General features: G+C 37.2%; 1 protein-coding gene across 2 annotated transcripts; it reads right to left on the bottom strand.

The window, feature by feature from the left end:
- Window positions 1-2,088: 2,088 nt before the first annotated feature.
- ccar1 (cell division cycle and apoptosis regulator 1) lies at window positions 2,089-25,286 on the bottom strand. Of its 2 annotated transcripts, XM_084093352.1 has the most exons (26): window positions 25,236-25,286; window positions 24,007-24,164; window positions 23,557-23,732; window positions 22,317-22,472; window positions 19,621-19,653; window positions 19,263-19,459; window positions 18,168-18,294; window positions 17,934-18,047; window positions 16,414-16,600; window positions 16,185-16,326; window positions 15,479-15,634; window positions 14,551-14,776; window positions 14,348-14,461; window positions 12,481-12,647; window positions 11,547-11,757; window positions 10,472-10,555; window positions 9,459-9,647; window positions 9,182-9,373; window positions 8,585-8,803; window positions 8,052-8,187; window positions 7,822-7,910; window positions 7,586-7,732; window positions 5,433-5,556; window positions 5,143-5,328; window positions 3,364-3,569; window positions 2,089-3,252 (listed from the first exon to the last, which is right to left on the bottom strand). In XM_084093352.1, exons 2-26 carry the CDS (start codon window positions 24,116-24,118, stop codon window positions 3,196-3,198), a joined length of 3,747 nt encoding a protein of 1,248 aa, XP_083949478.1. In that variant the 5' UTR covers window positions 24,119-24,164; window positions 25,236-25,286; the 3' UTR covers window positions 2,089-3,195. The 2 variants fall into 2 exon arrangements, with proteins under 2 accessions (XP_083949478.1, XP_083949479.1); XM_084093353.1 differs by lacking the exon at window positions 17,934-18,047.
- Between the last annotated feature and the right edge of the window lie 236 nt (window positions 25,287-25,522).

Raw genomic sequence — 25,522 nt, 5'->3', positions numbered from 1 at the left:
ATGAAGACTTCAGATGCCCAACACATATGAAGAGACGGTGCCAACCCCCGCGAAGACTTCAGATGACGCAAACTCTGAATCAACATGCACCAATGCTATATTTTCTAAATGTCATAATCATTTGTTAACAAACAAGTATTCATTACTTCAATGAGCTCATTGTATCTGCATTAAATTACTACATTGTTTAAATTAATTTTTTTTTTTAGCTAACTGTGATTTTGTATATGTACATTTCTGAAATACATAACTTAGACAGTTACCTGATAACATAACACTCTAAATTGTAATATGGACTCATGCACTTTCTGTAAAGCTGTTTTGAAATTATGTGTATTGTAAAAAAGCACTATACAAATAAACGTGAATTGAATTGAATGTGAATTGAAACTCTCTTCCATACTGAGACTGTTTTTGTCCTGCAAAATCTGAGCTTTTTGAAAACGCTTTCCCAAGTGAATAAATTTGAAAACGGCGTTTTCGCGTTGTAGTGTGCACTGTGAAAACGGAGGTATTTGAAAACGATGACACATATCGAACCAATAGATATGTATGTTTATACCACTGTTGTGTCAGTTATGTGCTATTCACTTTTACAGTTGCTAAACATAACAGATGTCATGCGATATGATATTTGAGATCAGGTTTGTTGTTAAATTGTTGGACCCTATGTAGAAATCTACGTAGCCGCAGACCGGTCAGATTGCCCATGATGACCCGTTTACACCGCCGAAAGCACCTACAATGGGGATGTGAGACTCATGGACAACTGGATTATGGAGCAGTGGAAGAAGTTGCCTGGTCTGATGAATCACCCTTTCTTTTATATCAGGTGGATGGCCGGGTGCATGCGCATCGTTTACCTGGGGAAGAGACTGCAGCAGGATGCATGGGAAGAAAGCAGGTTGATGGAGGCAGTGCTATGCTCTGGACATGTTTTGACACGTACCACCTACTTAAAGATTGTTGCAGACCACGTACACCCCTTCATGGCAATGGTGTTCCCGTGGCCTCTTTCAGCAGCACACTGCACCCTGCAAAAATTGTTCAGGAATGGTTTGAGGAACACAACAATAAGTTTAAGCCATGATGTTGCCATGCCCTCCAAATTCCCAGTGGAATATGGAATCAGTCCTATTAAGCATCTATGGGACGTGCTGGACCAACACATCTGATTCATGGAGGCCCCACCTCATAACTTGCAGGACCTGCTGGGGATCTGCTGCTAATGACTTGGTGCCAGAGGTCTTGTGGAGTCCCTTGGAGAATCAGAGCTGTTATGGCAGCACAAAGAGAACCTACACCATATTAGGCATGTGGTTTTAAAGTTGTGGCTCATCAGTGTTATGATTTGCTGGATCTTTTCATTCCTATTCATCTTAATAAATGAACTCGGCAGTCTTTGTTACAATCTGGAGTTGCAGGATAACAACACCGATTCCTGGCCCTTGAGGTCCTTCTCAGAGTCCACACTTTGGTGCCGTAAAGACAGTTAAGTTGTAGTCTGCTGTTGAGTGTGCTTGCTTCTTTTTAGCTTTAAAGAAATGTCTGCCTTTTTTTTTCATACACTTTACTGCGTATCTTGCTTTTAAATGCTGTGTTGACAGCTCCTATAGTGCTTTTTGTAATTATATTAAATATTAATATTTTACAATAATGTTTATGTATAATACATTATTTTATAATTTTATTATATTTAATATCATTTGCTTGAATGTCATTTCAAACCCTAACCCATTTTGTTAGCATAAATTACCTGCTAACAGCAAACCTTATCCCCTTTCAATTCGTTGTTGTTCATTAGCCTCTCTGCTGCCCTCAACAGCTCTGGAGCACCTGACAATTATGTGTTTTCACTGCAGGTTGATACAAGCAATTCAGAGACAAACATCCTGCAGTCAACAAACTAAAACAATTTACATATTATCACAATAAGTATAATTGTAGATTTCCCTCATAAAAAGAGCATGCACGATTCCTCCAGTCCAGATCAAACAAATGTTGCCATCTACTGGGATAAAACGGCATTGCAAAGTTCCCAAAACCCATGCAAGTCCAAAACAAACTGAGAAACCCAAAATTCAACAGTGAAATGTTAAAATGAAGCACTTTATTTATTTTCATTTACTGGGACAACCATAAAGTACATCCAGAATAGAAAAATAATATGCACTTGGTTGCTTTGGGCTCATTTCCACTCAGCAGAAACCACCCACTGTAATCATTCTGCTCTTTAGTGGGCCAACAACAGGAAAAACATAAAAAACTAGAGAATTCACTGCCTTCCAAACAATCCCAGATAACACACTACTGGAAAAACACACAGTATCCAACTCACACTATTCTGACACATTACAATCACTCTGATATAAAGTACCCAGGACTCATGGACAGGACCTCAGTCAGTGCATCTTTAACAGGGTAACTGCCTTGGTTTTGTTTGCAACAACAAAGAACATGGCCCCATTCACACAACGCTACCCTGGTAGGATTACACAGAGATCATAGAACGAAGCATCAAGATCAAATCAAATCAAATAAAAAATAAAAAAAGTCTGAAAGAATATTATTCAGGAATTAAACTGATATGCATGCGCTAATTTAGATGCATGCGCAGATGAGACCAAAACAAACAAAAGATATATTTAACAAAACATATCACTGTTTGTCATGGGAACAATGAAAAGGAATCAAAAAGCAGCTCCTTGTGGATCCCTATAAAATCCTAATTGCAGTTTGATTTAAACATAAATAACACTTTTATTGCTAAATAAACTCTGCTAATAATTCACGTACTGGCACAAGTTATGCATTATTTCAACAAGGAAATATGCTGATAAAGCAAGACATGTTAAAATTACTAGCAACAGTTGAAAAAGGCCAAAAAGCTTAAGTAGATTAACAAGTAACCAAAAACTTTTACATAATTCAAACACATTATTTAAACATAAGCTTGTGAAATGTAATCATTTGATTCTGAACAAATTAACTTGTCAAAGAAGTATGTTTAAATACAGAATTATGAGGAAAAGGAGAGTTCACCTCCATTGTCAGTAAAACTTTGTACACAGAAGCCAAAAAAAAAAAAAAAAAAAAAAAAAAATCTAAACTAAATTAACTTCAGTATTGTGTTAGTTTTAAGCTTATTTACATATTCGAAGGGAGATCATATGTGGATGAGCTGGAGAGGAAAGTTCACTCATCTGAGCCATTAGCTTGAGTTTTTTGGTCGCAGTCTTCTGAAGGGTCACCCTGCATCAAAAAAACAAAACACTTATACATTATTTATTTAAAAATACAGAACAGATTCAAAAGTCCTTCTCTCCGTTTACTACATTTCCCATGGTAAATAAAGGTTCATACGTTTGATAAAACCCCCTGTATCTCCTTCATGATGGTGTCGAGGCTGGACACTGTGCTGTGGAGCTGCTGTTCAAAGCTGCCTTTCTGCTGGTCTGAAGATCTCAGGTTGTTCTCCGTCTCTTTGAGATTGTTCTTCACTTCGTCCAGCTCCCTCTGAAGGCTGCGGTTAGCCGCTTCTAGCTCTGACGTGTGCTTTGAAACCTCCTCTACAAAACAAAAAGTTTTGATTAACACATTTAATGGTATTGAGGTTACAAAAATGTATTTATCAGTTTATGGAATTAAATCATAGTTGATTAATTTCCACCAAATGTTCTTTTTGTAAAGAAAATAAATTACAAAAACAATACTTTTCAAATAACACTGTTGTCAAGTTTACACTGAGGCTATATATATGGTCAGACACTTGCATGACATTATTATATTAACATTTTGCCCAAATCAAGAGTTTTTTGTCCAATGAATTTCAGACATACGTGTTCTGTCTGTCATTAGAACGGCCGCATCTGAGGCAGTTTTTCGTCAACTTTCAGGTTATAAAGTTTATTGCAGCTACAAAGGGGCTTAGTTTTGTCTGTCATTTGGCCAAAATAGCATGTTATTAAAGATAAAGTGCTTCGCACAGGCTGTTTAAGACAGCATTGGCTATGACTCGATGACAAATGCTAGACTAAGACACTCTAATACATAAAACATTAGCTTTTTATATACAGTGTTGGGGAAAGTTACTTTTAAAAGTAATGCATTACAATACTGCATTACTCCCTAAAAAGTAACTAATTGCGTAACTAATGTTACTTTAATTACTTTAGGCTTGCTTGATTGTTATTTAATAATAAAAAAGTTATATTTCTGGCAAATGTAAAGGCCCTTTCACACCAAAAGTGAAATGATTAAGCCTCAGGCTGAAGGAAACACAAATTCACACCTGTATAGTAGAGGACATTCGTATGGTTGAATTGGATCGTCAGAGGTCAGCAGCAAAGACATTGGTTAATAAAGTGAGATTAAATACATAAAGTATATTTGTGTTATTTAGCATATTTAAATATTGCAGGTTTGCATTTCATTGTTTTTTTTTTTTCATTTTGAGGAATACTGAATCTGTTTTTGTGCAAGTGAGATGAGTAAATGCATGCCCACATTTAGTCTAGAACTACAATAATCATCATGTTTTCACAGCGCACACAACACCTCTGCCTCTTACTCCTGATTTCTCTCAACATGGGGACAGGAGAGCAGTCCGTCAATAAATTGAAATAGAAAGTAACTTACATTACTTATTTAAAAAAAAAGTAACATATTACTTTACTAGTCACTTGAAAAAAGTAATTTGATAAAAGTAATTTCCCCCCGAACATTGTTTTTATATATATATATATATATATATATATATATATATATATTATTGAGTAACGAAAACACTGTACATATTCAAAACTAGTTATTTATTTACACTTGCATTGCAAACAAGCAGAGATCCAAAATGTGTGTGGCAATTAATTCAAGATTGAGGAGGAGTGGAGTTATGAGGTTTTACCGACAGTAAAAAAAAGAAAGAAAATCTAAACAAAAATGCTAAAAAAAAAACTATTAAAAAACCCATTTGTGGGCAGAAGAAAAAAGTCCTTATTGTTGAGCTCTGCTGATGAATTGTAAAAGCACAACTTGAGTTTTGATATTGACTAAAGGCTCAGCGACCCAAATCTATACCTCTTCATAACAATCAGACACACTTTTTCAAACACACAATGAAAACGAGACAAGTGAGATCGTTACCCATTTTAGTGTCCTGCTGCATGAGCTTCTGCTCAATTTCCTCTCGGGTTTTCTCACTCTTCTCCAGCTTCTGCATCATGCTTCCCACGTCCACCATGGCTCCCTTGTAGTCGATCAGGCTACCTGACCCACCACTCTCCTCCGATTCCCGCTTGATCTTCTGACCAGGCAGCAAGATTTGGTTACCTGTGGGTGCACACAGAGGGTTTCAATCTACAGTAGCGTCATGGACATATGCTCTAGTGTTACAAATAAGCTTGTCTGTTCCAGCCATCATCCTCTTTGCACACCTAAAAGGTTGTCTATTTGCACATCAGAGGTCAACGTGGGGCTAGGCTCATCCTTAGGCCTGTCTGTCAGCTTGCGATAATGGCAGGACTCTTTAACCAATGGTTTGTTTAACAATTTCTTCACCTGAAAAAGAATACAAACAAGAAACGTAGTATCAGATTAGTCTGGTGATAAATATTGTATATATCTTGCAAATACGAAATTGAAGGTTTAACACTGTGTCCTGATCAGGTAGGATGCATTTTTATTCTCTTATCTCTTAGTAATATAATAATTAACCTGAATAAACAAGAAAATACTACTACTACTACTACTACTACTACTACTAGTACGATAACACTTTACAGTAAGGTTTCATTTGTTAACATTATTTAAAATTAACTAACATGTACAATACTTCTAAATAATTTATTCATCTCAGCTAAACTCACTAATGTTACTAAGGTTAACAAACGAGACCTTATTGGAAAGTGTTACCAATATGATTAATAACACTTATTTTTATCATTAAAAACAATACTAATATATTTGTTATATTACATTATTATTATTACTATTAAGTAATAAAAATGTTACATTGAATAAACAAAATAACAATAAGTGTTATTAATAAGATTAGAATTAATTAACAATATTAAAAACAATAATTAGTTAATATTACTATTGTTAAAATAATATATTCATGCTATAATTATTATTATTAACTAACATAAAAGTTACATTGAATAAACAAGAAAATAATATAATAATAATAGCAAAAATAATGTAGTGGTAGTAATAATTATAATAATGACAATTAATATCAGATTCATATATTTATATTGGGTAATAATAATATTATGTGTGTGTAATATATATATATATCAGTCAAAAGTTTGGAAACATTACTATTTTTAATGTTTTTGAAAGAAGTCTCTTATGCTCATCAAGCCTGCAGTTATAAAAAAACTAAACAAAAAAAAACTAATATTATGAAATATTATTACAATTTAAAATAATGGTTCTCTTTTTTAATATATTTTAAAATGTAATTTATTTTTGTGATGCAAAGCTGAATTTTCATCAGCAAGTACTCCAGTCTTTGGTGTCTTATGATCCTTCAGAAATCATTCTAATATGATTTGATACTCAGTTATTATCAATGATGGAAACAGTTGTGCTGTTTAATATATTTTTTTGGAATACTTTTTTCAGGATTCATTGATGAGTAAAACGTTAACAGCATTTATTCATAAAAACAGCATTTATTCAAAATAAAAACATTTCTAACAATATAAATCGTTACCATCACCTTTTATCAATTTAACGCATCCTTGTTGAATTAAAGTACTAATTTCTTTAAAAAAAAATAGTTATTGTTCCCAAACTTTTGAACGGTAGTGTATATTGTTACAAAAGATTTCTATTCTAAATAAATACAGTTCTTTTTAACTTTTTATTCATCAAATAATCCTGAAAAAAGTATCACAGGTTATGAAAAAAAATTAAGCAGCAGAACTGTTTCCAACATTGATCATAAATCATCATATTAGAATGATTTCTGAAGGATCATAAGACACCAAAGACTGGAGTACTTGCTGATGAAAATTCAGCTTTGCATCACAAAAATAAATTACATTTTAAAGTATATTAAAAAACAGAACCATTATTTTAAATTGTAATAATATTTCATAATATTACTGGGTTTTTTTTAACTGCAGGCTTGATGAGCATAAGAGACTTATGTTTCAAAAACATTAAAAATAGTAATGTTTCCAAACTTTTGACTGGTACTGTATATATATATATATTATTATTTTTATTTTTTTTTCATTCAGATTATTATATTTATTATTATTATTATCCAATATAAATTGAATTTTAAAAAAGCTAAAAGAAGACTGCTGTTAATACAGGCAATTTAGATAAGATATGGAATGTGAAAAAATTCTGTGTTTTTCCAATAAAAACATTCAAATCCACTCAATATTTCTCTTAATTTTCCCCAGGGAAATGAATGAGCAAGTTGGGCAGATTTTAAGAAATATGTAAGCATTATAATGGAGTTAATAACTGGAACTTTTCAAAGTTCCAAAACTTGGAACTGGAACTTTACAGACTTTCCAAAGTTCCTCCTCAAACCTAAATGTGAAATACTGCACAGAAGCGGCACCTGAGCTCTGGAGAGATGCAAGCCCAGTGTGTACATGATCTCCTCCAAGTCCTTCTCCAGCAGGTAGCCGCAGTGACTCTGGTCGAAGTACACAAAGGCCATCAGCAGATCCTTGTTAAACGTCACCATCTGCTTTTTCTTCTCATCCTACAGACAGAATGAAATATTGAAGCATACCACTCCTCTCACTATTAGAAATATTTTGTGCTGTAAAAGGAGATCTGTTGTTAACTCACTTTATCTTTAGATGATCTCTCTTTGGATTTTCGGTCATCCCGACGATCGTCTCTTCTGTCCCTGCCATTGGAGTCTTCGTCATCTTTATCTGAGGAGCACAAAGGATTAGTTTGAATATTTTCATGTCACTTTGATTTTTCTCAATGTTCAAACAGATCCATGCAATTCACGATCAAAAGTGTGTTTGAGGATCCAGGTGCATTTGCTAATGAAACAGTGTGACCTTTACCATCGTCATCATAGTCATCTGCTTCTTCTGCCTCCAAGGGGTCATATTCATCAGCGTTGTTGTTGCTGCTGCCATCTTCGTTATCATCGTCATCTTTGGATTCTTCTCTCTTAATACCTCTCTCTTTCTCCTCATCCTTTACCAGGCAGACACAAATTGAGGGGCTTAATGATTTATTCATATAAAAAAATGCTTGAAAATGCAATACATTTGAATAAATCACAACGCCAAAGCGTTTAAGGGACATCTGAATGAATCCCAGAACCAATCCAAACAGGGTCCCCACATTGACAAATCTGTGTGCATTTTTTCCAAGTCTTTTTCAGTTGTTCATGATGCCCAAAAAAATTTGTATGAAAAAAAAAAGAGAGGTGATGAAAGAACTTTTGGAGTCAAGTGTAACTGGCTCAATGCTGAGCAATCACTGATCAATATCCACTACAGACATTTTTATTACTTTTTAAGATCTTAATAAATTTACATGACCCTTCCAGGAAACTGCTTTAAAAAAAATCATGGTCGTTGGAACCCACCTTCCTCTTCTCATCCTCCTCTCTCATTCTCTTTGTGACCGGCTCTCCATTTTCTTCATCCTTCTCCTTCTTTACATCCCTCCGTTCTGCCTCTTTTTTAGCTTTCTCTTTTTTATCTTTCCTCTCATCCTTGCTAGGAAGAGAAGCGAATGCTTTGTAGATTCTATAGCCGAAGTCTCGTTGAAGCATCTCGTTGAACAATTCAGCAAACAAAGACACCTGAAACAGATGCCAATTATTTATTTTTAGTATCATTGACATTCTATTATACTTTTTTTATATTTTGAATTAGATTTTATTTTTATATTTAGTTAAAGTTTTAATCATTTTGCTGGTTGATTTTTTATGTTTTTTTAGTACATCAAGTTAAACTAAATGGCAATGACAAAATCTGCCTTGGGAACTGTTTATTTTATTTTTAAATTTTAGTGTAGTTTTACTTGTGGATGAATATTTTCTGAAGGTTACGTGCCTCTTTTCACTGATTTACAAAAGTATAGCTGAAATTCAAGTGAAATGCCCTAAAACCTGTTTGTAGTTTATAGGTAATAATTATTTTAAACCAATAATATGCAGAAATTACGCAGTGATCCTCACCTCAAAGGAGTGCTCTTTGTTATCCTCCAGTCTGTAGTCCAGGAGCACACTTAATGACATGATGCTGCAGTCAAATTTGCCATTCTTGGCAGCCCAGTTGGGGTGGACGATAATGGTGGGCTCATCTGGCAGAACATAACGTCTCTCCCTGCGCTGACGTTCCTGCTCCTCCTGTCGCTTTCGCTCCTCTTCCTGAAAAGATTTTTTTTTTCATGTTTGCATGCGATTGATTTAGACAGGCTCTCAATGAGAGCAGCATCCTCTGGTCTTCTCTCACCTCTCGGTCATCCTCCAGTCTGCAGGACTCATCCTCCTCCACGACAGGAGGTTCAGGTTTCTCCGGCTCCTTGGACTCCTCCACCTGCTCCTCCACCTTCAGCTGTTTAGTGAGGCGAGCGATCAGCTGTGACTTCAGCCCTTTAGAGCTCAGTGTACGGCTCTCCAACTCTTTACGCAAGTCATTAACCTGTGTGCAATTAAGTTTCATCATCAAATATCAAATACACTACCATTCAAAGTTGAGGTCGCTGAGATTTTTTTTTTAGGTTTTCTTTTGTACTCACCAAGGCTGCATTTATTTGATCAAAAATACAGTCAAAACAGTAATATTTAGAAATGTTTTTTTACATAAGTGTTTTAAATATTCATTTAAATTTGAAAGACAATTTAAAATTTAATTTATTCCTTTGATGGCAAAACTGACTTTTCGGCATCATTTCAGCATCTTCAGTGTCACATGATCCTTCAAGAAATCATTCTAATATGCTGATTTGCTGCTCAAGAAAATTCTTACTATTATCAATGCTGTGTTATTATTATGCAATTTTTTGTGGAAACCATGATACGTTTTTTTAGGATCCTTTGATGAATAGTTCAAAAGAAATAGAAATCTTTTGCAACATTATAAATGCCTTCAATGTCATTTTTGATTAATTTAATGCATCCTTGTTTGCTAATAAAGTATTAATTCATAAAATGTTCAGACCTCAATCTTTTAAAAAGGTACTATATATTGTTTGCAGGGGTGTATATTTTTGTCCAATAAAATGCTCAACCATAAAATGTCCACAACAATTACTTTTGCGGGACTGTGACTAAATGAAAAACTATTGGTTATTTTAAAAAAGGACAAGCCTTTCTGCCGAAATTTATAAAGAAAGTTTTATGGTGTCTGTCTATAAAGTACATAAAGACCCCATGAAATGCAATTTAGAGAATATAGATGTACAAGATGACAAGACGATGAAAAGTTTGGTCTGTAGCAGATAAGCTGCTTGTGGAAAATCTCACCTTCATGGATTTCGGATCAAGCTTCGTCCAGTGAGTGGGCGTAGTGACTTCTTTTGAATCATCTTCGTCCTTATCCTCCTCCTCCTATGCACGTTAAGAGAGAGGGAGAGAGAAAAGACAAGAGTGTGTTAACACACCACTCTTGGACAAGGAGTTTTCTGAAACAAAAGTTGATCCGTGCAAGAAGCAAGGTCACAACTGTCTCTCATTGTCTCCTCCTACTGAGCTCTTGATTGGGTAAAAAAAATTTCCACTGCTAGGAAGCTCTATAGCTTTCAGAAACAGATCCATATCCCACTCATCAGCCAATCAATGCCAGTTCTGTGGAATACAAAAAGATAATCAATGACAGTGGGTTTGAGAGATGGACATGGGACAGATGCACTCAGAGAAGGTCTCCAAACCCTATGTCTACGTTAATTTGGCCCATATATACTCTTTTTAGCTTGTTTTCTTAAACACCTAACCAGAACTGTCCTCGGGTAAACAATCTCCCTGGAAAAATCACATCCACAAAGGGTCTAGACACAGTCCAATCAGAGAAAAGTGTAAATAAAATTAAAAGAGAGACAGACAAGAGACAGAACTCAGAGAGTTCGGCAGATATCGAATTTCGAACAGGAAACAAAACAATCTAAAAAACACACAAACATCATAAACACAACTGGCTCTCCAGATTCCAGCATTATTTTCTCAATTGTTCTCATTGATTAACGTATCAAATTTCAGATCAGATTTGTTTCAAGTTTGTTGGAAATTTAGAGTCATGTCAATCAGGCCATCAATCGTGTAACTGGCAGAGCTGGAAGCTGTTTTACCAGTTGATGCAGGTGTCATAAAGTAGAATCTAAGCTCTTCCGCTGTGTGTGAGACTGCGTGACAGAGGGAGAGCAGGAGGAAATGGGGTGGAGGGTCAGGGATGAGACAGGGATGAGAGGAAGGGATGGTAAAAGTGGGATCTGTATGATGCCTGTGATACTTGTCTGTTTCTTTCTGTGTTTTTTGAGTGTTTTGTTTGTCTATTCCTGTGCCTGTGAGAAGCGGAAATGAGAAGAGAGGGATTAGCGTTCAGTGCCTGTTCTCCATCAGCCTCCTTCCGTTCAGCCAAGAGTTTCTCTGCCAGCTGCTCCTTGAGTCCACGGGACAGCCCCTCCCACTCTGAGCGGGTAGGAAGACAATGCCAAACATCCGGGAGAAATAAAACCACTGTCTCCACATGTGCGGGGACTGTCCGCCCTTTGTGAGTCTCCTCAGGGCGGTGATAGCGTATCTCTGCAAAACGATACCTGTCGCAAAGGAAGAAGCGCGTTGGAAAGAAACATTCTGTGAGACATCACCCATTTCCCCCAACACACACACACACACAGAAAGCTGCGATCCCCTCGACCCCCCGAATGAGACGCATATGAAAATACAGTCTGCGGAACTCCACGGGGGGTTTCTCAAGATGAACGGCAGCCACGCATCAGGGAGGTCGACAGACAATATCGACAGCTAAACAAAAACTACAATGACCCCTCCTCCCTTGCGGCAGGCCCCTCCCATCGGCACCCGTGAATCTGAACCGGTTGCTCGTGAAAGATAGCTTATGAACCCCCGGGGGTGTGAGAGAAGGACAGATTCAGACACAGTGAAAGCAAGTTAAATATGTAAGATATTTAACACAAGGCAAAGGTCAGAGAGAACAGAAAGTAACGATGGCGGCGACGACTCCTCTGGCTCTGCTCTCGGAGCAAAAGAATCAATGCATTCACCACATATATAGATATAGAGGCAGGACTGCCACACACATTAGCATAAACATTGCAAAACAAAATTTTAGAAATCTAAAAAAAAAAATCAAAATTTATGAACACAAAAGCATCAAACATGTCAGGAGATACACTGCTGTATCAAAACCATGCAGCGTGTCACAGACTTTAGGACGTTGTCTGCTGGGCCTTTTTTTTATATTAAAGATGCACACATGGAGATGCGTCGGCACAAATCGAGAAAGGAGCTGTACTTACCACTGGGTACATAAACTCAGATCAATGCCTGTCAGAGCCTTACAACAACGAATGGCTGTCTTTATAAGGACAGAGGCATCGTTTTCCGGGTCGGCCCCGTCCAAAGAGGGAGACCAATGACCCCCGATGGCCATGGCCTCGTCCTTGCCCCGCATCCCCACCAGGAACTGAAAACAGAGGAGTTCAAATGGGTTATGCAAAACTGGGAAGATGCTGAGCGCTCTGAAGGCGGCGCTTGTGGTGGACACAGGGAGAGACAACATCAGATACGCTTATTCCACACAGCAAAGCATTCAGCAATGGAATAGGACAGACATCACAGTCACCTCCCCAACACCATTTGAAACACCCAACATCAAACACAGGAATGGACAAACATCTTTCAGTGTCCAGGGGAGCAAGAAATGTAATAGATTGCAATAGCAAGATTCTGAAAGTAAAAATCCCATTCAACATTTGATATTTAGCAAACATTTCAGACAGAGCTAACATGAGCTCAGAGGTCAGTAAATGATGGTATACACACTAACGTTTGAAAATCTGGGGTCAGTTTATTTTTAGATTTTTTTATTTTTCGGCAAGGTTGCCAGTAAAGACATTTATGTTACAAAAGATTTCTATTTCAAATAAATGCTGCTCTTTTGAACCCTAAAAACTGTTTTCAACATTGATAAGAAATGTTTCTTGAAAAGCAAATCAGCATATTAGAATGATCTTAATTGACACTGAAGACTGGACTAACAGCTGCTGTCTGCTGAAAATGTAGCTTTGCCATCACAGGAATACATAATATTTAAAAATATATTAAAACAGAAAGATCAAATAAATGCAGCCTTGGTGAGCATGTGAGACTTCCTTCAAAAACATTTCACAAATCTTACCGACTCGAAACTTTTGAAGAGTAGTGTATGCCCTAGTGTATGTAGTGTATGGCCCTTTATTGTTACTGATTCTGGGAATTTTTTTTTAAAGAATATATAAATACTAAATAATACATAATGTTTTTATCTATAATTTATTTATACTTATTCTTTCTTATATATTAATTTATTATATAATTTATAATTATTAGCATTAAAATGTAACTTTAAAATAGTTAAATTGGTAAAAGGAGTGATAAAAGGAGTGATAAAAGTGGTGTTAAAATTGGTAAAAGGAGCTTTTGCAGTGGTATTAAAATGAAACTGTACTGAAACTACAAAAATGTTAGTATTATGACAACACGTATGACGTGCGTCATTATGGACAGATTAAACTGGATGTGTTGAACAATTTCACATTTCTTTCTTTTTCAGTGCCTGACAATACAGGAAGCTTTAGTGCAAGCAAAGAAATGTAAAGAGATCTTAAACACATATGAACCAGCAGACCTGTCAGCAGTCTTAGTTTCCCTTCTCTTTTGTGCAAAGAAATATGCTATATTGAAATTATTATACTATGCATTTCATCATTATCAATCTGCTCCAAATGATAGGAAATGTAAATGTTGCTCATTAACTGGTAAAAATAGTAGTATCTTCTTGGTCACTGTTCTTCATCAACACCACACAAAATGTGAACTAAATAAACTGTACAGTTAACATTCATAACCTATTATGATCAATAGATATTTGATTATCGGTTTTTGCAAGAGGCTAGATGATGATTTCTGGTACAGATACAGACATAAAAGACAAAGTGATTCAATTACATAATTTGCAGTATTAGAAAAGATACAGTCCCCAACACTGTAATGATGTCCATCCCTGTGAAATATTACGGTATAAGTGCAAAATAATTTACAATAAATAGCACATAAGTAAGCGATTACATAATGCAAGCTGATTACACAAACCTAGTTTGTTTGTTGCAGTTAGTAATGTAATACCTTGATGAGCCGGGCAGGGTGCTGGAAGGTGTCTCTCAGCTCTGCTGGATCTTCTGCCAGAGCACAGGACTTATGATACAACTCATCTAGACTAGGGTTGGCCAACAGCATCACCTATAACATCAATATTAATCATGACTGTCAAAAACCACTGAATCAAACCTGGAAAAAAGTATTAAATTATTAAATAAAAGATGCCTTACCTTTGCGCTGTAGGTGTGATTGGCGTCAGGTGGGTCCAGCACGGCCGTGTTCTTCACAAGAGAGTCCACCTCTTTATGCATGATGTGAAAGTTACAGTAGTTTCCAAAGTTGAAAGGTCGTGTTAAGGGGAAGGCATCCACCCAGGTAAACACAGCATCAAAAAAGTCACTGGGGATGTAGAGGCTCTGATACCTCCGCCGTAGCTCCATCACATCACAGTTGAAACTGCAGAGAACAGAAACAGGCAGTCATACACCAAACATACACTTACATACTTAAACATTCATCTGAACAACTCATCTCAAACTTAAAACCACTGTAAAAAACCATGTCACAATAAAGTAGTTAACTTCTAAAAGAATGTCTCAAGACCTTCCCTATTTTGTTTCAGTCTGTTGTGCTCTGAATGAAAGTTTAGTGTCCATGCAATACACATTAAATTTTATTTGTACTTTTTTATTTTTGCTGCTGTTCTAAAAATCTTTCTTTTCGCCATTACCACAAACAAGCTACGTAGCAGCTTGAATCTGAATGCAGAAGCTCTAGGTTACCATAAACGTAAGTGGTGTGCCGTTTATTGCTGTTGAACGGCACTGAACATGCACTTTGGCCAAAACAACTTGAAATATATAATTATTCTTAACTTTTCATTAACTTCGGTAGGCTGTACAACGAAGGAATTGTAATTGGCTTTGTACTGCATAAACTAAATTGCTGATATTTGGTACAAAAAAAATTACCTTTCTATATATTTTTGACATGGTAACATTAATGTTGAGTTATAGCCAGGACCTGTAGAGAAACAATTTCATTCTCCCATGTCTGAGCTGAACTCAAGTGAAAAAAACAAAACAAAAAACAAAAACTGTACCTAATTTGCAACTCAAGATATCTGTCAAGATACTTCCTCTAAAACAATTAACTTACCCATCGAGAGAGAATTTGGAGAACTGCACAGTATATCTTGGGACGACTCTCCGTGGCCGTCTTGGAGAACGTTCTCTGCGAGGAGACCGGTCTCTCGAACGTTTTCTTGTGGGTGAACGTTCTCTTGATCTTCTTCGCTCTCTATCTCTTTCCCGACTACACAAACAGAGGGAAAATAAAGAATGAGAATGTAGAGCAAAAAAAATAAAATAACAATACTCAATATTTTTGTTGGTTGCACCTCAGAAAAAGCTATTCTAATCTCAGTAGGGATGTAACAGTGAGGAACTTTTCACACCAGTAAATTGATAACACCAGTATTACAGATAATACCAGGCAAGGTGGGGGGGTGTTATTGAATTTGTGATCACGTGTTCTCTGTATAGGGAGCGGCGGTACTGACTGCACATTTTACACAATTAGATATTTGTCAATGACGCTCAGGATCTGTTCTGCACCAAATCTTGCGCCATCTCTCTTTACGACATTCATGTGATAAGTGAAATCTGTCTCCTGCAGAACTGCACTGTATGGAGCAGGGCTGAAGCTTTCAGTTTATAATTGTAGCGTCCGTTGTCCAAATAAATGGTTTTTACTTCTATAAAAATAAGATAAACGATCGGGGTGGCAGTGGTGTGGTTGGCAAGTAATGTAACACAGACTCCCGCTGTCAGCCTAACTCTCAGTTGTATGTTTGAGTGCTGACCTGCGGTCGTCCTTTCTCAGGATGAGTTCTGGTCGGTCATTTCGGCTGGGGAAGCGGGGTGAGGGGTCCACACGCCTCATTTGTTGTGGCTGAGGCATCATCCGCACCGGGGGCTGTAGCAAACCCCCTGAGAACACAGAGTCTACACGCGGCAAAAACAGAGAAACGGGTGATCAGATTTGATTCTGTAAAAGCGTGACTCTGCAGAAGGTCAAGGGGGTTGATGTACCTTTAGGTGGTGGCTGGGGAAGCAGTGGCTGTGGTGGGTTCTGCAGCAGTGGGGCCAGAGAGGCAGCTGAGAGCTGGGCCTGCAGAAGAGATGGAGGAGGTCCCTGGGCCGGGACGCTGAACGTGGTGGGCGGGGGTAGAGACTGCATCATGGTGGGACCTGGTTTCATCATGTTCGGCGGCTGGCTCTGAGAAGAAGAGAGGGAGCAAAAGAGATGGGTTTGCTAGTATGTATAACCATTAAGATTATAGTGCAGAAAAATCCCAATATCATTTTAATGAACTAGTGCTTGACTAGAGCTGGGCGATACAGTTAAATCTATATCTCGATTTTCCAACCTTGATATTTTGACCTAAAAAATCATGTATTTAGCCTGACATGTCTCAATGTATAATTTAAGGTAGTAAATTTCAACCAAACTGACATTGTTTTTGTGGAAATTAGTTACATTTACTAATTTATTAAGATTAAATAAATCGACTAGCTCTAGTTCAGACAACATATCAACGTATATTAATTCATCAAAAAAACATCAAAATGTTTATGAGCTTTAAACTCGGGGCTATAAAACAAGCCTTTAAATAAATAACATTGATCCGTCTCCAATACAAAGTTTAGATAACCTGTTTTAAAGGATGAGAGGAAAAGGAGCCTAAATGAGTAAGAAGCACTAAACCCAGTAAAAAGAAAAAAATGGTTAGAAATAGCTGGAGACTGAGGAAGTAGAAGCACTGCTGTTACCATTTAACACTTTTGGCCCCTGTTGAAAGAAAAAAAAAGTTTCTTTCAAGAGAAAATGCAAGGCAAGCATTCTGGGCTTTTCAAAAGAGTCTCAAAATTATTGTTAGTTACATAAAACAAAACAGACAGGACTCTGCATTTGCTTTATTATCATGCACCAGCTCAGTGTGACGTTTGTGTCCAGGTGTAGAGATATCAAAAGTACAGGTAATTCATGATCATGTTTAAAAATAAATAAATAAAAATAGCAGTAGTAACAATACCAGACTTTCTTTGTTTTTTTATTTTATAAACAGTGTTTGTTTGATAAATATTTGCATGCCATTATTTTAATTAAATTTATTAACATTTAAATATATTTTGTTTTGTAATTAGATTAATTAGGGTAAGTAGTGTTGATCATTATAAAGGCAAAATTTCACTGTCTGGTATTTTTACAACTAATATTTTGGTATGAAACTCAGTATAAAAAAATTGATTTAATAATTAGTTTGGGTAATTGAAAGAAATTACACTAAAAACAGCATCTACTACAGCATCCCCCCATGAATACAAAATTATTTAAGAGAAAAATGTTTAATTACAAATCCAACAGTTTGACAACAGCTGTGAGCTGTAATACAGGGAAGGGTGAGAAAGCAGCAATAGAAACCCAAGGACATGTGACTAAAGCCTGTTTGTGAGACAGGAGAGTGGAGGAGCGGATCAAGCAGAAGATAGAGGGGAGGAGGAGGACAGATTGGGGATTTGGGGCACAGGGGTCAAGTGGCGTGGGTTACATTTTGTCTTGAATCCACCGCAGAATGCATGTCAGAGTAGCGTGGCATTCCTGCATCAGAGTAAAAGCTGGACAGCTGTGGGGAAACCTGAGGTAAGGGCTGAGGCGGCTGGTGCTACATGGAGATTGAGAACACAGGAATCAACAGCAGCATCATGACATCATGACTGTGGACGCAGAGCCATATCAGATTGTATCTGCCAGGGATCCATTCGGACCACGTGGGTTTGCTTACCGTTTGGTTGTGCAGCTGAGGTAAAGTTTGAATGCGCTGGGCATTCCATTTGAAAGGCATGTTGGGATTGTAGACCGCTTCCACCAGAACACGATCACCGACTTGGGGCGTTTTTCCCTTAACAGCGCTACAAAAACACACACAGAAATTACACACCTCATCTTTAGGCTGCGTTTACAAAGGCACAAAAGATCCGATTTTTTACTGACATCTTATACAGATCGGAATTTGTTGCACATGTGTAAACGCAAAAAATCCACAAGACAAGAGATCCATTTTTTGTTTTGTTTTAAATCAGATACATATCCGATATCTGGACACCTGTACTATGTCTAAACCCGTATATCCGACACATTTGGCCAGAAAGATTTTTAATGCCGTATAATGAAGCAGACATGCCTGTATGTGCTCGCACAGCTTTTTTTTATTGAGGTGGAAACTTTATATATAGGTAAGAAATGGCACACAGAAACATTCAAGAGCATAGAAACCGGTTCTCATCCTCTGCCCTGTGAATTTTATAAATAAAACAGCTTCGCAACTGAAAGCTACATTACATTTCTCAGCAACGAAGTGATAACTTTGCTGTTTTTGTATAAACTCACAGCTTCACCATTGCATAAAGTAATTCTCAGGTAATTCTCTCTCGTTAATTCATTCAAATAAATCTTACCACAATACTTTATTTTACTCCAGAATTCTAGATCTAACGAACCGTAGATAATAACAAACTAATATCTTCCAGTTTATATCCATTCAGTCAAATTTGCGCTACAAATATAACAGCAAGTAATCATAGTACCACCTGTCGTGAATTGTAAATAAATTATATTGGCTATATAAAGCATGGACATTCAAAACCCAAGGGTCAACCATGTTGCATAGTAAGCGAACACCAACAGACTCATTTTGGGCGGGGATTAATGTAAACACAGATGTCGGATAACAGTCATGTCTGAAGTGCATGTAAACAGGCAAGACAAAAAAAATTGGATATGGTCAAAAGATCAGATCTGTGCATTAAGACTTGCAGTGTAAACACAGACTTTAAAAGACTGATTCACATCTCAAACCTGCACATTTACTATAAAGCACCTGAGCTGAAAGAAGACATCCTCATCGACAAAGCCGAAAGTGTCATGTAGCTTGCTGACGACCCCGGTGAAAACACGCTGTTTTTGGGGTTGGGTCTGCTGCTGGTGGCTGGAGCGGGGGGTCGGGTAGGACACGGTTATCTGCGCCGTCTGCTGTGGGTTTGACAGGCTCAGGCTGGTGGGCAAGGCAACAGGGGGCTGCAAAATACACACAGCACCACTTTTAGGACATAAACTCGTCATATCTGGCAATATTAGGGGATCTCTTGCTTCGTTTTACACATTTAAAAATGGAGAGATGGGTTTTTCCAGAAAAATTCAACTGTGATGCAAATGCAGAAGTTGGAAACAAGGTGTACCTGTGATAGCAGGGCTTGTTGGGGCTGTGGAAGCTGTCAGAGATAAAGAAAAATCAAAAGAATACATTACACATTAACCATAAACCACAACTTAAATGGAATGAAAACATCAATGAGAAAATTTTGGATAGAATACAAATTCTACATGTTAACTATAAATTTAAGCTCCAAAAACTATTTCATTCAAAAGTATGGAATCAGTATAGATTTTTTGGTAGCACTTTATTTTACAGCACGTGCACTTACGTGTACTTACCCAAGAAACTACTGGGTAATATAAGGTAATAACATGGGTTAAGTTTAGGTTTAGGGGTAGGTTCAGGGTTAGTATGTAGTTATTACCCAGTTATTGCAATTACTATAATAAGTAAGTACATAGTATGTACACGGGGAACAGGACTGTAAAATAAAGTGCTACCGATTTTTTAATGTTTTTGTAAGACGTCCACCAATGCTGCATTTATATGATCAAGAATACATTTAAAACTGTAATATTGTGAAATACTATTACAATTTAATAGCTGTTTTCTATATATTTCAAAATGCAATTTATTCTTGTGAAAGTAAAGCTGAATTTTCAGCATTATTACTCCAGTCGTCAGTATCACATGATCCTTCAGAAATCATTCTAATATACTGATTTACTGCTCAAGAAACATTTCTTTAATATTATCAATGTTGAAAACAGTTGTGCTGCATAATGTATATATGTGCTGCAAATACTTTTTCAGGATTCTTTGATGAATAGAAAATTCAAAAGAATAGGCTAGCATTTATTTGAAATGGACATTATTTATTTGTAAAAAAATCTTACTGACCCCATCAGCTTTTTTAAAACCACAATTAAGTGAAGGCAGTACAGATCAGAAATAATATGATCTGAAAAGTACATGGTATTTGGATTCACAATCAGAACCGACTACAACTACCAAGAGTGAGACATGAAGTCAGTCCTGAAATGCAGAAAGACACCGCAGCACTCTTTCGATTAAATGCTCTGCTGACTGCAGTCCTTTTAGTTCTTCTGTCATGGTGTATACAATTAACGCACCTGACAGGAGCTTTTATCCAAAGAGACTAACAGTGCATTCAAGCAAATTGAATTTACCAGTACATAAATTCACTGGGAATCAAATCAATAACCTTCTGATTTCACAACGAACAATACTGACAATCTTCATGATAAAACTAGGGCATCAACTAGCTTTAGAAAAGCTAAAAGGTGATGTGAAAGAGGAGGTGTGGATGAGAGTGAGCTAGGGATGCACCGATATGAACATTTTGGCCGACACCGATAATTTTTTACATTTGAAAGCTGATAACCGATATATTGGCCGATAAAACTTAATCAAAAATTTTATATCATTTTGAGAGCCTGATTACAAAAACAAAAGTCCATGTCCCAAGCACACAATTCTAATGTTCTCATTATAATTTTATGTAGCCCAAGTGATTCCAATCAATTCAAAACCATCATGTTGAACAGTGCGCATCTTAAGTGTCTCAACTGCAGGAAATAATCCATTATTTATCGGCTTTAAAGGGACTGTGTGTAGGAATTTCTCCCATCTAGTGGTGAAATTGTATTTTGCATTCAAACGAATAATGCTCTCCAGCGCCTCACTTTTTCAAATGCGCGTTGCATCTACGGTAGCCGTTATGTACCAAAAAGCTATGACAGGATGTCTTATAATAGCACTTCCAGTTTTTCTTCGGGTGAACAGGTTTGTTATTTAAAACAAACGGAAACTTGGTACAACGAAAAAAATAATGCTACAGTATGAATTACTGACTGTGAAAAACATTAACTATGGTAATTAGTAGTAATGCCTTCTTTACTCGTTATATTTTTTGAAGTACGTGCATTGTTAGATATCATCATCATCAGCGCATTCTCTAACGTTACTTTACTCAATAGCTGCTATTCATCAAAGAGCCTGTTTAACTTTTAACAATAAATGTTCTACTGTCTATATAATAAAGTACACAACCAAGCAATGAAAAAAAAAGCTTGTAATTAAGACCGTAACATTGACCTGTCGAGAAGAAAGCAGGCAACTTCAGCGTCTCTTTTGAAAGCTTTCTCCTGCATTAGCTATCCCGACATTAACCCTTGTTTTTGTAATCTCCGGTCACGTTTCCTTTTACGGTCTATTTTGGACTTTTTCGACGACGAGGACTCATCCTGTGACTCAGCATATGTATGAATGAACGGTGTATAATAACCGTACAGTGCAGCCTTTTAAACTTGCCGCGGCAGTGACAAGCGCCTCTCTCTGCTCTGCTTCTCCACTTCTGCTGGCTTCAGTCACGTGACGCTGGTTCTGAACGAAAACGCGTTGTGGAAACGCGTTGGCCTAGTACTTTTTGTCCCTCTCTGCTATTATAGTTTTTCAAGATGGCGGAACTACATGGAAGCCTCCGTGGACCTACCCGTCCCATGTATATAAAGATAATAAATTCTTCGTTTACGAGGATTAGTCTGATCATTGGCATAGGTATTTGTACACTATTGAGGGCATATTTATTAATAAAAATATTGATTTTAGATAAATACCTAAAAAGCTACACATAGTCCCTTTAATATATCGGCAAATTTTCTTATCTGGCCGATAACATTAAAAATCAACATATACCGGCTGATATCGATATGGTAGCCGATGTATATCGTGCATCCCTAAAGTGAGAGCATGTACCTGATGTGGGACGTTGTAAAGGTTTTGAGGTGGAGGTTGTGGCGGGGGACCTTGAGGTGGCTGCTGCTGCTGCTGCTGCTGTTGTTGTTGTTGTTGCTGCTGCTGATGCTGCTGCTGCTGCTGCTGATACTGCTGCAGGGCTGAATTGATCTGCGACTAAAATAAAACACACCAGTGACTCAAGACTGCTCACTGCAAGCTGGGGGAAGGGCTCAGATTACAGCACTCCAACACTGAGCATGCTAGAAATGCAGATGATTACAATTCAAAATGGAGGAGGAAGCATTTTATACACTGCAATGAAAGGAATGAGATCAGGTAAGATTTAGGTGCCACTGTGCGGTATTATGTGCACAGAATATACTGTATAATTAGAAATTACAACTATTTTTGGAAAATAAATACTATACTAGCTATAATTCAACAGTAAAATATGTCAGCTAAACAGTAGTATGTTACTGTTGTCACATTTAGTAAATAACAGGTACTATACTAGCTATTATTCCACAGTGAATGCTTTAAACAGTAGTATGCTACTGTCACATTTTGCATTAAAAACATTATAAAAAAAAACGTAAAAAGCCGCAGTAATTGCTTCCAGTTCATTCATCAAATACTCAAATTTTTTGGAAATGAATAGGTACTATAGAGCTTATGTAGCCCCGCCCCTTTTCAACGCTGCGCTCGTTGTCTTTTGCTCGTTTAAAATCTTCCCAGTACTGACATTTGTTAAGACATCTGCTTTAAACATTACAATCCTCATGATAACTTTTATTAACTTTACAAAAAGTAAATCCACTTCACCAGCTAATTACTCCTCGACAGCGATGCCATAGAAATATAAAGAGCTACCGCAAAAAGTTCAAAGACAATATTCTAGCGATGGCTGCGCGCTTGTTTCTCTGGTGCATGAGCTCTATACTAGCTATCATTCCACAATAAATGCTTCAAACAGTGGTATGCTACTCTTAATTCTCAAAACAATTAGTCAAAAACCTGTTAAAAGTCAGTGTAATTATTTATAGTTCATTCATCACACTGGAAATCAAAGGGCAAGCATGTTGCATTGTGGGATACAGTATCACATTCTGCTGATTGTTATCTTGTGGAAATCCGGGATAATTTGCATACTGTTCACAGAGTTTACATACTGCAGAAATAGTAAGTCTAACATGTTAGTATGCTATTCCAAACATAGCCAAAGGCTTTATTGTGTAATTTCTCCAGTGGTGGATCTCACCTGCTGTAATGCAGCGGCAGCGGCTGCGGCGGCGGCCTGTTGCTGGAGTGCTGCGGTCTGCTGCGACAGCTGATAGTTGGCAGCTGACTGTGAGTTGAGGGAGGCTGCAGCTAAAGCAGACTGCTGAGTGTACATCGGAGATGCTCCCAAGAGGGACGGCTGCTGTACTCCTAAAGCTATGGGAGAAACATGTGATATTGTAAGGACACTGTAACTGCTATCGATAACAAACAAGCACAAGCAAACTTTGACCTGCCAATGTAAACCAAACAAAAACATCTTGAGTTTTGACCTTCACAATTAGAGAGCTAGAGCAAGAGAAGCTAGAGAGGAAACTATCTTTATTCATGCATGTTTAGACTAACAATTAAGACATTTTAATTGAATGTGAAGTAGTGCCAATAATGTAAATCAAAATACGTGTTTATGTAAGTATTTATGATGACTTACAATGTAAACTGTTCAGGTCCAGGGACTGTCCTGAGTGGCCTGGTTGTGATACCGCTGTTGCGGCAAACTGGGCCGCCCATGGAGGGTTCTTCTGCCCCCCGAACTGGGCCATGGAGACCTGCTCACGTTTTCTGCTGGACCAGATGGTGGATTATGTCCTGTGGGGGGGCGTTATTCAAAATTAATAAAATTGCAAGCTCAAAACATTACAAGCATAAAACTGGATGGACAGGAACTAAGATACGGTAGTTGTTTCATGGGCTGCCTGCCAAAGCGCCAAGAAAACACTTCTGATTACCACAAGACATACAAAATCAATGGTTATTGATCTTTGTAACTTCAATTGCTCACATTGCCCAAGACTCAAAGGGCCCTCATTTTTAGGCTATATATTTTATATTGTACTGCAGCTGCAAAGATTCTTGTTTTTAACCTTTCAGAAACAGCGAAATGGGCTGTCCATAGATTAAAATAATAAAGCTTATGATTATTCTCATGATTTTTTTTATCATTCTAAATTAAGTAGCTGTAAAGAAGATCTGTATAATTTACTGACTGAGCTGTGTTTGCAAGATTGTTAATTGAATTTAAATAACTTCAAGCTATCTTGAGAGCCAGAGACTCGAAAGGCACATGCTGTCTAGTTAGGGAGTTAACTCGATTTTGAAACACAGCCAATGCGCCATCTGTCAACTCCAGAACACCAACAGACTGTTTACAACTTCTTTCTGCTTTAAAAACCTGTCTAAGTCCAGATCCAGCAGTGAATACGCCACATTCACGTCCTCCTCACCAACACTGTTTGAAGACTCAGACAGTCACTTTTAGCCAATCTTTTATCTGCACTAGCTTAGCACACCAACGTATTCTCAATGCAAGCTAAGCAGCTAACGGAGCAACACAACAACACTGACCTAACCATTTAAAACCCCGTATTATCACCCTCAACAACTATGAAGAACTCCAACTAAGCAGCGGTCTCAGTTGTAGTGTGTAAGTCACAACTGTGCCTACTGCAGTGTTTTGTTTTTCAGCAGTGCTATCTGATTCGGGCCCTCGAATGAGCACACTGTCTAGGTTTCTGTCCGTGCACTTTTTATTCTCATTTACACCTCAGAAGTGTATACAGTCTACGCAGCATAACACAGTGCATGACAAAGCAATAATAATACAACAAAACTTTAGTCGATATATACGCATGCAAACTAGCTGTTATTGTTGCTGCTTACCCGTCGTCCTCTCTTATTCACCGGTTGAGACGTCTGGATGTAGCGCATGCGCAGATCGTTTGAAGTACATCAGCGCATTACTGATCCAGGGTCGGGTGACAAAAGATAAGAAAAACCTGACAGTGGCGCACACTGACGTGAAATCAAATAATAGGCCTACATAACACAAATAAAAAATAACACACACATAATACATAACAATAACACTAATGTTTCAGTTATATAACATAATTATTATTATTGGATCGTTTTACTTCAAATCATTTTTTCCACTCAAAATGCATGAG

This window comes from Abramis brama (genome assembly GCF_963993115.1).
Source record: "Abramis brama genome assembly, chromosome: 19".
NCBI classification, from domain to species: domain Eukaryota; kingdom Metazoa; phylum Chordata; class Actinopteri; order Cypriniformes; family Leuciscidae; genus Abramis; species Abramis brama.
This window is presented reverse-complemented; position numbering and strand designations above follow the sequence as displayed.

Excerpts from the sequence above, each read along its gene's own strand:
- ccar1 (XM_084093352.1), bottom strand. The coding sequence starts at position 24,118 with ATGGCCCAGTTCGGGGGGCAGAAGAACCCTCCATGGGCGGCCCAGTTT. Across the intron at positions 16,327-16,413 it reads TCCCCAGCCACCACCTAAAG|ACTCTGTGTTCTCAGGGGGT; the intron begins GTACATCAACCC and ends TGCCGCGTGTAG. Across the intron at positions 12,648-14,347 it reads ACCCTGCCCGGCTCATCAAG|TTCCTGGTGGGGATGCGGGG; the intron begins GTATTACATTAC and ends CTCTGTTTTCAG.